Here is a 13,042-nt window from a genome sequence, read left to right as displayed (position 1 = left end):
TGACATGTGGCAAAACAATCGCTAACGGTTATTAATGTGGCGAATCAAGTTATCAAAAAAATATTAAAAATATTTGAAACTTGGGCAGCCGAAGTTAGGGAGAAAGGCAGTAGCTTCCATGGCTGTCGCCTGTGAAGCTTCATCAAAGAAGCCATCGAACCCTCTGTGTGCTTAGATCAAAGTACATAGGTTTCGATGAAGCTTCTCAATAGAGTCTTCTAGGAACCACACAGGGCTCTATTAAAGCCTCAAAATCTTAATGGGCTCGATTGAGGTTCGATAGCTTCTTTGATGAAGTTTCTTGGGCGGCAACACACAAAGAGTTCGATGACTTCTTCGATGACGCTTCATGATCGACATCTATGGAGGCCGCCTTCCTCCCTAACTCCGGCTGCTCAAGCTTCAAATTTTTTTAATATTTTTTTTGATAACATGACTTGCCACATCAATCACCATTAATGACCGTTTACCACGTGTCATATGTTAACGGCCATGGCAACAAGACTGATGAAAATTTGGATGGATACTAAATGGGACAAAAAATGAAAGTTCATGTATGTCTTAGCCAAAAAATATAGTTTGTGATAAAACATAAAAAAAATATAAAATTCGTGTATTTCTTAGCAGAAAAATATAGTTTGTGATAAAACGTTAATAAAATATAAAGTTTGTGATTTTTTTGGGCATTTACCCTACATAAAACTATATTTATGATAAGTCAAATATATATATATATATATATATGACTATAATCATAGTTTCAAAAATCATTTAAAACTATATGAAGATTTTAATTAAAAAAAACTATATGATGATTTTTAAAATGGACAGTTAATAAATCAAATATATTTATGAAACATATATGATGGCTTTTTAAATATTAACTATAAAAAAATATTGAGATGACATCATAAGGTCCTTATTAAGCCATCATATATGCCTATTTTTGTTGACATTCAATTAAAATTATTACTTTTGAACATAATTAAAAAAAATGCATTATGTTGCTTATTAGCATTTTTATGTCTACATAGAAAAAAGAAAGAGATATTTTAAAAGAAAGAAAGAGATACATTTTAGGAAAGAGACACTTTTTGGTCCATAGCCTTTCACGTTTTTACTGACTTGGTCCTACATCTTTTTTTGTCACTTTCGTCCTCAATCTTTGATATTTTCTTTGAACAAAATGATTTTTACAAAATTTAAATTATGAAAAGGGAACTAGAACCAGAAGAGTCGATGAGGAAGGGAAAGGGGCTTTGTCATTGGCCCCAAACCAACCAACACCCCCACCCACCCCAACTAGGTCACCGACATCCTCAGAGGATGTTAATGACCTTGAATGGGGAGTAGGGGCCCGGCCAATGCTCCAAACCCTCCAATTGTCTAATATCTTAATTTTGAGATTTCAGACAATTCAAGGACTACCCTACCTATGAGATCGTCGACATTCTTTGAGGGTATTGGCGACCTCAGTTGGGGGTTGGGGCCAATTCCCCCAAGCTCTCTTTCCCTCTCTAACCCATCCTTACTAGTATTTCAATTTTTTTCTTTTTTCTATTTTTTATTTTCGAAAAGTCGATTTTTTAAGTGCCACGTGTGATACTCTTATTGACTTCAATATCCACCTTGGACGAAAAAGTTGAAGTTCAAATCAAAGTGAGAAAAACATGAAAGGTTGAAGACGCGAGTGAAAAAAATGAAAAAAAAGACTTAGGACAAAAACAAGAAAAGCACAAGATGTTGAGGATCAAAAGTTTCTTTTATATATTTTGAGGGAAAATGACACTAGTGGTCCTAAATGTTTATCATTTTTGACATTGAGTCCTAAAAGTTTAACTTCAGGAAATCAAGTTCTAAAACATTAGTAAATGGAGCAACAATGGTCCTTTTTGTTATTGTTTTTCACGGAGCTACTTACATGGAGAAAACGACGTCACTTTCGTCCACATGGTTGTTAAATCGTTGACGTGGCACGTATGCCCTGACTGGACCCGAGTGGAAGACCCGATCTTTCAACCCGACTCGAGAAACCCGAAAGCTCCCTCCCAAAATCGGGTCGGTTCGGGTCCAGATGTCTCCTTCTTCACCCGACTCCTTCCCCATACCCGAAACCCTAGCGCTGCTCCTCTCCTCCATGCAACCCAGCGCCGCCCTTGCAAACTGCCGATCACGGGCACTGTAGCACTGGCAAAGCGACCGCAACCACGATCACGAGCATCATATTAGCTGCTCGATGGTCGCTAGACTGCTATCGTAAACCCGAGGCTTGGAAAAGCGAACGCGAACAGCCACAATCATGGCTCGTAAACTCGCTCTCAGGCTTGCAATCGCAACCTCTATTTTCGACTACGCGACCTCGATTAATTGTGGTGGCGGGCTGTGTCAATTGGGCGAGGGTCGTCAATTGTAGATCTAGTGAGACGAGTTTGTGGTTAGGCTGTCGCGATCACAGGTCACGGTCGTGGTGATCTGCCCCCGTCTCAATCTTTCTCTGTCTCTTTGTCCCAAGCCATCAAATCAATCAATTTAGCCTCGATGATCACGGCGAGAGGCCAACGCCGCCATTGCCAGTGCTACGATGCCCGTGATCAGTGATTTGCAGGGGCGGCACTGGGTTGCATGGAGGAGAAGAACAGCGTTATGGTTTCAGGCATGGGGAGGGAATCAGGTGAAGAATGAGACATCTGGACCCGAATCAACCCGATTATGGGAGGGAGCTTTCGAGTTTCACGAGCCGGGTTGAAAGATCGGGTCTTTCACTCAGGTCTAGTTGGGGCCTACGTGCCACGTTAGCGATTTAACGACCACGTGGACGAAAGTGATGCTATTTTCTTCATGTAGGCAGCTTGGCGAAAAAAGTAACAGAAAGGACCATTGTTGATTCATTTACAAACGTTTTAGGACTTGATTTTCCGAACTTAAACTTTTAGGACTCAATGTCAAAAAATGACAAACATTTAGGATCACTAGTGTCATTTTCTCTATATTTTAAATAAGGAAAAAAACATTGAGGACCAAAATTCGAAAACTACGAACATAAAGGACTACTTTATCATTTGGCTAGCGAAGTTGGGAGTTCAAATAAGCTAAGCTGCCGCAGGAACGCCGAGAAAGAAACGGCGAAGGGCGAAGAGCAACGGCGGGAGGTGGCGCCAAAGCACTACATCGGTCTCTCAGATCCATCGGCGACGGGATCAGATCGGGGCAACTGACCGGAAAAATCCAATTTCCTTGTCCAACTCCTCCTTGATTTCTAGCTCGATTATTACTCCCCGTAAGTTCGACCCGCCATCTACTTCTGTTTGATTCGGGAACCGGAGAATGCAGAACACGGCTCAATCGTGGTTCACCGGCGGCCCGAGCAGCGGCGAGCAGCCTAAGTCGTCGCCGTCGCTGCTGGCGGACTGGAACGCGTATGCCTCGTCCCAAGACAGCGACAACCCTCTCCTAGGGTTCGATCTCGAAGCTGCAGTCCGTACGGCCAACGACAAGGTTTCCGGCACCTTCAATGTGTAATTCCCTTCCTCCTCTGTCTCGAGCTTTACGAAATTCTCTCAATTCCGCATTGATCTTTGAGTCTACGGACCACTGTGGTGTAAGAATGCTGCTTGATTAGTTCTATTGGCTGAATGCTCAGATGATTTTTACCTATCTGGTGCAGGGTCTCACAGGGTATGAGGGATTTACCTGGGAGCATTCAGTCTGCCACTAGCACTGTCCCGTCGGGAAAATCCCTCATGTACTTCGGTTTACTCCTTGCCGCCGGAGTCTTCTTCATTTTCATAGCATTCACCATGTTTCTTCCGGTGATGGTGATAATGCCTCAGAAGTTTGCTATCTGCTTCACAATTGGCTGCACCTTCATTATCGGCTCTTTCTTCCCTCTTAAGGGTCCGAAGAATCAGCTTGCTCACATGTCATCTAAAGAGGTATACAATAAGCTTGCTGCAGCGTCTTCCTGTTGTTTGTATATCTTGGATTTCGAGCATGCAGTGATAACTGTTTCAGCAGTATTCGCATTGCTCCAAAGTCTATGATGCTGACGTCGTGAATATGTTCTTTCAGAGGCTTCCTTTCACAGCAGTATTTATCGGGAGCATGGTGGGTACAGTATATGTTTCCATGTTCCTTCACAGCTACGTCCTTTCCGTGCTCTTCTCGGTTCTGCAGGTACGGGAAGCTCACTTTTCCTCATCGTGCTTCCTATCTAGTTCATTTTATATACTGCTGTTTACTATATGTCTGGTGTCAGACTGTCAAATTTTTCGAGTTAGCATTATCTTAATCAACTTGACTGATAGTACATTGCGATAGGTGGTTTATGTTAGTTTCAATTATAATGAATATGCAGATTTCTGTTTTCTTCTACCTGAAGTAACTTGTTTCTGTTTTGTCCTCAAACCGTCAAATTTTATGACAATTGGGACTTGATCAATAAAATCTAGACTTATCTTAATGAATCTGCCTAATCAAAGAAGGCATCACCTCGCCTTATAATCAGGCTGTTTGTTGTTTTTATGCTTCTGGAAATAACGCGGTACAAGGATGGATGCCTAATTTAGATGTGTTTATGTGAAGATGAGATGCTTTCCAAATCGTATTAAATGGTTTAGTGCATCATATGGCAAGATTAGTTACTGTTACTTTGTGACTCGAAAGATTTTCATGATATTATTAACTGTTAGAAGAAAGCAACATGCCAGCTGCATGGAACTTGTTTGTTTTGGCACTCTAAAGATATATCAATGGAAAGTGTATGAAAGTATGGTTTTTCCTTATTTGAAGGATGGAATGATGTTAGGACACCGAAGTGGGTTGAGAAGGTACACGCAAGGATGAAATTTTTTTGTTTGCTTTGAAAAATATATTTGCAAGGGGAGCTTAACATGCTTCAGACAAATTGATGGTCTCATCGCAAGAGACAATCTGCAGTGCCATTAGGATTCTAAGTTGTTTCAGCAATTCGATAACTTCGATTTAAAAGATCTATTTTCATTTTCACTGACATTGTTCTTCCCCTATTACACTGAAAAGTGACAATACCCTTTCTTTTCTTGAAGGTCCTTGCTCTGTCATATTACGTGGTGTCCTACTTTCCTGGGGGATCTGCTGGACTGAAGTTTATATCATCGACCCTAACCTCATCGGTTTTCAGATGTTTCGGAAGGTGACATCAGTTACTTGGCTTCATCATATATTCCTCGGTTTTCGCAATACGATAGTTTTTGATATCTGTTCTATGAAGTGGAAATTACTCTGAGAAATCTGTAATCCTACCTGTGATGTGTGTCCTAGGATTTAAATTCCCGCGCTTTTAACTCTCTCCTGTGAATAAAGAAATTCTGGTTGATAGATAACCTTCGTATCTATTTTGGTCCAATCAGTCATGCTCCACTTTTCGCTGTACTGTTAAACCCCACAAGCACTCGGGAGTGCAATAGTTCATATGGAAGCCCTCTTGTTGGTGAGGCATGTTATGAAAGGGGTAGCATACGACTGTATCATATAAGAGATCGACGGCGGCTGCAGTTTGTATAATAATCATTGACATGCTTAATTTGTGTAAAGATTTTTTAGAAAGGACGTTGTTCGGGGAATATAGGTTATTGCATTGTATTTACAAACTTATTTCATACGCAAAGTGAGAATTAGTTATATATGAAACAAGAGAAAAAGCAAAAGCAAGAATAGAACTTTCTGCCTATGTGATCATAAATCCCGATCAATGAACTCTATACATGCATACATACCAAGAGTGGCTTACAATTACAGCTGGGAAACAAATCAATTGACCTTCTATGTTTCCCAAAATCTCACTCGATCTTCCATGCGTATAAGAAGAGGCAAAACTCCGCGGTAGGGAATCCCGTTTGGGCTGGGTAATACCTGCTTCCAGTGCTGTTGTCGCTGTTTTCCCCTCGACTACTCCCATCCCGGTCGCTCTCGCAGTCGGCCTGCCCCGGCTTGAAGATGAATAGCCCATGACCTGTGCCAGGGCTCTTGAAGAGCCAGTCGTGGACATCCCAGAATACCTGGACGGGTAGCTTGTTGACCATCACGGTCTGGTTCCCCCGGAACTTCCAGTGCAGGTTTCTCACGTGTATGAGTACAATCCCGTCCACGCTGATCCACATCTCTGGATCTCTGGGCCCGGAAGTCGTGCCCTCGACTATGATCTCATGCTCTTTCGTTCTCTCATCGAACCTTGCTCTTGTGGAGAAGCTCTTCTTACCAAAGACGTTCTCCTTCTTGTAGAATAGGATAGCGTCCACAAGGGCTGGCCTCGATTTGGTCCTCTTGTAAGCCTTCTTCTTGTAATCTCCCAATAGCAGCACAACCTCTTCTTCCGAGACCAGGGCGACGTAGTAGTCGGAGCAGGGCTCAGGGCTGCTGGAGAATTTAGCTGACCGGAGGTCCCAGTACACATCGACCCTATTTGACTCGACCTCGAATGACTTGTAACCCTTCTTGCTCCAAAAATGCCAGGGCTTCAGGTCGACCTTGCACGTGTAGTGAAAGTTGCCCTCCAGGCTGTCGATGGTGATGCAGAGGGAATGGTTCATCAGGTTCTTGCACCAGACGACTGTCACGTTGTGCCAGAAACCCGCAATGTTGGCCTGGTATGCGAGGGTCACCGTGCTCTGGGCAGTTTTAACGGTCACGGGATCATCCGTTATCTTCTCTGCCAGTGGAGGTGGCAGAGACGTTCTACCTGGCTGATCGAAGAACATTTTCGCTCATGTATATCCTCGTACCAATCAATCTATCTTTTCAATCCTATTTCTCTTGCTTTTCCCCCAGAGATCATCAAAAGATGAATGATCGATCGGTTGCTGCAACTCATCTCCTACAATCAATCCTCATGAGACGAGGAAAAATCTATACGACTCTTCCGCCGGTATCTCATGGAATGCAGCAGAAAGAAGCCGTAATGGAGCAATTCAACTCACAGGAATGTCCCCGAAATCGGATGATACCGACACTTTCAAAGTTTTCAATCACGAAAATAAGAAAGGACTTCTCCAAGAAAGAAAATGTCAGTGACAACGAAAATTTGGACGAGGAACAAACATGAGATGAGGCCAAAAAAATAACAAAAAGGTTAGTTTTTTTGTTTATTTTCTTTATTCCCTTTTTCTGGTTTTTGGAGCGAAAATCTCCTACTTTGAGGCTGTGAGCTTTGAGATGCCCGAAATAGTGGGGATTTACTATTTTTGGCACTTGGGTTACACGTGCAATCGTGTCATTGGCTTATTCAGGACACTGCCTGAACATTGTTTTTTTTTTTGGGCGGGGGGGTGTTTGATATATATATATATACCTTAAAATTTGTTTGTTATCCGTGGACGATGAAAATCACCCCTCAAGCTCACTCTGATAAAGCTCTAGCTTGGGGTTAATTTCTTCTTTTTCTCTTTATAGAGTAACTAGTCGTGAAACTTGTGCGTTGCATGAAAAAATATTATATAATTTATGTTTTTTAATTGTTTAAAATTATAATAATTTATAATCAATAAAAATATTTTGTTAAATAAAAATGGATAATGGTAATTTTAATTGACGAATAAGATATGAAAACACTATATTGAAGAAGTATAAAAAGACATCCTTCTAATGCGCATACACAACAACATTTTTTATTTTGAATTTCGGCGTGATATATATATAAAATTAGAGAATTCTATTAGTTGTACATAAGCAGTGTTATCAGAACCGGACCGGATAATGAACCGGAAGGGATACGGGGTCATGGGTTTATGGGTCCAACCAGGGGTTCGATGGGTCGGACCGCTCGTTTATTTAAAATAAAATAAATATTCATATTATTAAAAAAATTGTGATAATTAAGATAAAAGTATGATGATTTTAAAGAAATATAATAATAGTATAAGAAAGTATGTATATATTTAATATTTCTTACTTCAAAATAAATATTTTATTTTAATAAGTACTTAAAAGTAGAGTTAAAAGAATAAAAAAGTGGTGGTGGCTTGGTTGGTAGTATGCTAATATGAGAAGTAAAAGGTCATGAGTTCAAATCTTTACACAACCAACCAATTTTTATTAAATAGGAAACCCATAAAAACCCATAGAACCGGCCGGTTTAATGAATTTTGCTTAAAACCGGCCGGTTCAATGGGTCCGGCGGTTCAAAGCTGCCATTTCGGTTTTTAGGCGAACCGGACCGGACATGGTGCCGGTTCCCGGTCCGACCGCTCGAACCGGCCGGTCCGGTCCGATTATGATAACAATGTACATAAGTGACAAGAAAAGAAAAACAAATAATTGAAAAACTCATCTTCATATCTAATCAAAGGTGTATTTTTTTAAAAGCTCATCTACAATTTAAATATGTAAAAAGAAAAAATTTAAAGCACAACATATTGCATACATATGATATAAAATGAAATTAATGAAAAAGATTTTTTTTCATAAGAACATAGTTACATGAATATAAAAGATAAAAGAGAAAAAGTTGGGATTGATTTACAATTTCATACTTTCGGGATCTAGAATTCGAAGTGAGATAATAAAAAAATGAAAAATCTAACGAAAAAGTTGGGATTGATTTACAATTTCATACTTTCGGGATCTAGAATTCGAAGTGAGATAATAAAAAAATGAAAAATCTAACGAACCTTGTGATGGATATACTTTTTGAGAGCTCAAATCTAATGGTAAAGGTATTCTTTCAGAGTTAAATAGACCACTTTATGTGAGTAGCTCTAATTATGATGGGATCAGATCACAAGCCGAGATGTGCGATCAGATACACCGCCATCAATAATAGGATGTCCGCTAACTATTAGGATCGAATCTTCCAATAAAGTTTGGATTATATATATATATATATATCCGAACTTTTTCCAACTTATTGCTAGCTCTTTGTTATTCCACCCCCCCGGCGGGAGAATTAGAGCAAGCATGTGTCATGGGATACGTCAAATAGATTATATGAATTTATATTCTATGAATTTTTTCCCTATATTGTATCGACGGTGCTGTTAATCGAGATGGTGTTGATATATATATCAGACTATAATGGATATTAGAACCTGACTCACAGGGATTTTTTTTTCCGTGTGAATTCTAATATTTGAAAGTCTAATTAGATCCCGACTAATCAAGTCGAGCCAGGTCGATCCACGAAGGGGTAAAACTCTCCCAGCGTGAATTTTCTTCATTCACAGGACTTGAACTGGAAGATCTCGCTTAAGGGGGAACAAATACCGAACCACTTGAACCAACCTACGTTAGTGACTTACAGGCATTTTGATTGAGAGAATATATATATATATATACATATATTATATAATGTAAATTCTACTGAAACTCTTTCTAATTTCATTACAATAAGTTGATACTGATATATAGGGAAATACAGTAACTTTTTTTATATGAACCATGGTATCTGAAAGTTCAATTGAGCTCTGAGACCTTACTTAAGCGGAATAAATGCTGAACTGCTTGAACCAAGTCACGTTGGTGAAATACAATAAATTTTGCTTCTAGCCATTGCCACAGAGGGCCCTTCAGCGAATAATCTGAAAATATATATCTATCAATGAACAGAGATCCATCATGTGAAATTCCGCATCAAAATGTGAGGGTGGAAGCAAATTTGTGATCGAGAACTTTTTTCTATTCATATATTGAACCAAGAGATTTTATATGGTGATAAATAATATCGTTAAAATCCGTTGTCATACTAATCCTTAAAATCGAAGTACTACATATTTAAATAGAAATACAGTACTATTCAATAGAATAGATACCAATTTGTCATATTGACAAATTCTCTACGTAATTGCCTAAGAACAATGTTTCATGTTCGTCAATTTTTGGGATTCCGACGTTGTAACAAACTCCCAAGTTAACACCATGGACAATCGTTCCCGTATCTTTTCATTTTTTTTCTTTTTTTTTTTTTGAGAAATCCCCATATCTTATGTTAATTACAAAATTTCTGCCTTTTCCCCTTTAATAGAAAAAAAAGAACTTTCTTTTATTCCATTGACCAGTTCAGTTTCAAGATAATACACACACAGAGAGATGAACCAAAACCGGATCAGATCATTTTCATCTTTCTCTATCTTTCTTGTAATTCCTCTTTCTGGAATTATTTTACTGCTCATCATAATTCCCTGGAAGGATTCGGAGCGGCTCTTGCAGTCGTATTTGTACTCCGCTCCTTCATGGAGGCCGTCGTCGACCAGCTCCAATGCTGCTACTTCATCGTCGTCATCCCATCAACCTTCAATTTTTCATTCGTCGCCATCTCTCCCAGTAATTAATACCATGTCCTAACAATCATTTAATTTCATCAGTTGATCCGATTGATTACTGATTTCTGTTTTCGATTCGCTCTTCAGGTTGAGGAGATGAAGAGGAGGAGTGAATATTATAAGCACGCTCCAGTGGCAGATGCAAAGTTGCAGAAGGCTAAAGGCGTGCTTGCCAGGGCTAGGGCATTGATAAGAGAGGCAGTTATGAACCCTAATCACACGTCGAAGCTTCACGACCCTGATTACGTCCCACATGGCGATATATATCGGAATGCATATGCATTTCATCGGTAATGATTCCTCAAATAATCTGCGATCAAAGAAACTCAAATTTGTAATCTGGGCATGGTAACTAATAAATTTATTTATTAGGAAACTTTGAAAATCTAAGTTAATACTATATAAAGCAGGTTTTATGATATGTTGCAAGCAACTCGTATTGATTATATTTCTCCAAAAAGTAAAAGTTACACTTACTGAATAACTTCTCCAATTAGACTCACCATGGGAAGAATTTCGGGATTGGAATTGTTACGATCTAATTCAATAACCTCACTTTCCCAAGAGCGAATGTTACTGCACTAAGCCTGCACTTGATTCATGATGCCTTGTCTGTTGAGTTTCTTGGTTCGGTAGAAAAATAGAGCCTTAGCCCGTTTACAAAGCAAAGAAATGAAGAAAGAAGTCCCACCAATATCGCTAAACAGAAAGTGCTTCCAAACCGGTAGGCGGATATTGATGTCTTCGTATTTTTATAAATAAATAAATAAATAAATCAAAGCTTAATAGTTATGGGGTAAAGGGAGAATTTGATAGATAGGAAATTGCTCTTACTAGCTTGCTGTCTGCTCTCTTTGTAATTTCAAGCGTGCAGGAGCTACCTGCTAATGGAGAGTCACTTCAAGATATTTGTTTATAAAGAAGGAGAACCCCCAATCTTCCACAATGGCGTTTGCAAGGACATCTATTCCATGGAAGGCTTCTTCATCAACTTCATGGAATTGGACACCCGATTTCGGACCCAAGAACCCAGCGAGGCCCATGTCTACTTCCTTCCGTTCAGCGTCGTCATGATTCTTGAGCACCTCTTCGATCCAATCATTCGAGACAAGGCCGTCCTACAGAGAGTCTTGGTCGACTACATCCATGTCATCTCGCACAAGTACCCTTACTGGAACAGAAGCCTCGGGACTGATCATTTCATGCTTTCTTGTCATGACTGGGTGAGCTAACTAAGCATATTTTAAGGATAAATGAGACAGAAGTACATTTTATTCCCTAATTGTTATGTTATGGCATAAAGGTTTCTTGATGTTAATTAAATACTAGGGACCAAGAGCAACGTGGTACGTGCCCCAGCTCTACTTCAACTCGATTCGAGTCCTTTGCAATGCTAACACCTCCGAGCACTTCAATCCACGGAAAGATGCCTCCTTCCCTGAGATCAACCTTAGGACCGGCGAGATTCCAGACCTCACTATATCCTCCAACTTCAAAACGGAGCGACCTATCCTCGCCTTCTTTGCAGGTGGGCCCCACGGCCGGATTCGTCCTGCTTTATTCCATCACTGGAAGGAGAAAGATGAGTCCCTCCTTGTCTATGAAACCCTACCCGAGGGTCTCTCCTACTCCGAGATGATGAGGAAGAGCAAGTTCTGCCTCTGCCCGAGCGGCCACGAAGTTGCAAGTCCAAGGATCCCAGAGGCGATCTACGCGGACTGTGTCCCAGTGCTGATCTCAGAGCATTACGTGCTGCCCTTCAGCGATGTGCTAGACTGGGATTCCTTCTCGGTTAGGATTTCTGTAAAGGATATCCCGGACCTAAAGAAGATACTGACAGGGATTCGTGAGAAGGAATATGTGAGAATGCAAGCTAATGTGAGGCAGGTGAAGCGGCATTTTGCTGTGAACAATCCGCCCAAGAGGTTCGACGTGTTCAGTATGATCATTCACTCGGTCTGGCTCCGAAGGTTGAACCTGCGCATCGGTGTAATCTAATCTCAATCGAGTCATTACTCTTACACCCTGTTTAGAATCAGTTCGTTTCAATTCAATTTAAAAATTTTTAGGGATGTAGGCACAGGAGAGTCCAACAACGTCGACTTTTGCTTATGTTCCTTCCATAGTTAAGCTATAGGATGTTGTTTAGATCAATTCATGGGGCTAACACTACAATATAAAGAACCTGAATAGTGGCAGTAATTTTTTGCTATGTATAATTGGCGGTTCTTATGTAAAGACTATGAAGCTCCTCGTGTAAGTTCACGACTTGCATCCTATGAAAAGCAAATATGTTTTACCTTTTCCAAAAAGCCATTCAATCGCTATATCGGATCACGGGACTTTTGTCCACTACTAGTCCTCAATTAATTTATGGGGGTGAACATGCCGGGCTTCTTACGGCCATATTGTTTCACAATGAATTACTTATATATGTCCAAAGTTCTATATCTCAAACACAAATCTGTTAAGAAACATTCACAATGAACCGTGGATATATACTGATGGACTCCGGGCCTAGCAACCCGAGTCCAGGCCCATCAAACAAGTTTTCTACATTGGGCCATTAGGCTAAGAGCAAGCGATGAGGCATAACAGGCCTAAGCCTGCGACTAACTCGGGCCTAGTCGAGCGTCCACAGTGCAGGTGATGTGATATTTCCTTAATTAGTGTTACTTGTAACATCGAATATTTACAGAATATATTGCCACCCGAGTATCTTGGGAACATCTTAATATATCTTCCCTCATATA

General features: G+C 40.2%; 3 protein-coding genes across 3 annotated transcripts; 2 read left to right on the top strand and 1 right to left on the bottom strand.

Moving 5' to 3' along the window:
- The first annotated feature begins 3,095 nt into the window (after positions 1-3,095).
- On the top strand, positions 3,096-5,397 carry LOC116187651 (protein transport protein SFT2-like). The gene is made up of 4 exons (XM_031516512.1): positions 3,096-3,515; positions 3,665-3,932; positions 4,069-4,173; positions 5,064-5,397. The coding sequence occupies exons 1-4, from the start codon at positions 3,325-3,327 to the stop codon at positions 5,172-5,174; spliced, it is 675 nt and encodes a 224-aa protein (XP_031372372.1). The 5' UTR covers positions 3,096-3,324; the 3' UTR covers positions 5,175-5,397.
- A 194-nt stretch (positions 5,398-5,591) lies between these two features.
- On the bottom strand, positions 5,592-7,196 carry LOC116187650. Its single transcript, XM_031516511.1, has one exon. The coding sequence runs from the start codon at positions 6,732-6,734 to the stop codon at positions 5,817-5,819; it is 918 nt and encodes a 305-aa protein (XP_031372371.1). The 5' UTR covers positions 6,735-7,196; the 3' UTR covers positions 5,592-5,816.
- A 2,822-nt stretch (positions 7,197-10,018) lies between these two features.
- Positions 10,019-12,557, top strand: LOC116187649 (probable glycosyltransferase At3g07620). Its single transcript, XM_031516510.1, has 4 exons — positions 10,019-10,290; positions 10,377-10,579; positions 11,164-11,512; positions 11,619-12,557. Exons 1-4 carry the CDS (start codon positions 10,057-10,059, stop codon positions 12,285-12,287), a joined length of 1,455 nt encoding a protein of 484 aa, XP_031372370.1. The 5' UTR covers positions 10,019-10,056; the 3' UTR covers positions 12,288-12,557.
- Positions 12,558-13,042: the final 485 nt, after the last annotated feature.

Source organism: Punica granatum, chromosome 8 (genome assembly GCF_007655135.1).
Source record: "Punica granatum isolate Tunisia-2019 chromosome 8, ASM765513v2, whole genome shotgun sequence".
Classification (NCBI taxonomy): Eukaryota; Viridiplantae; Streptophyta; class Magnoliopsida; order Myrtales; family Lythraceae; genus Punica; species Punica granatum.
Note: the sequence above shows the minus strand (reverse complement) of the source record. Positions and strands in the feature narration are given on the sequence as shown.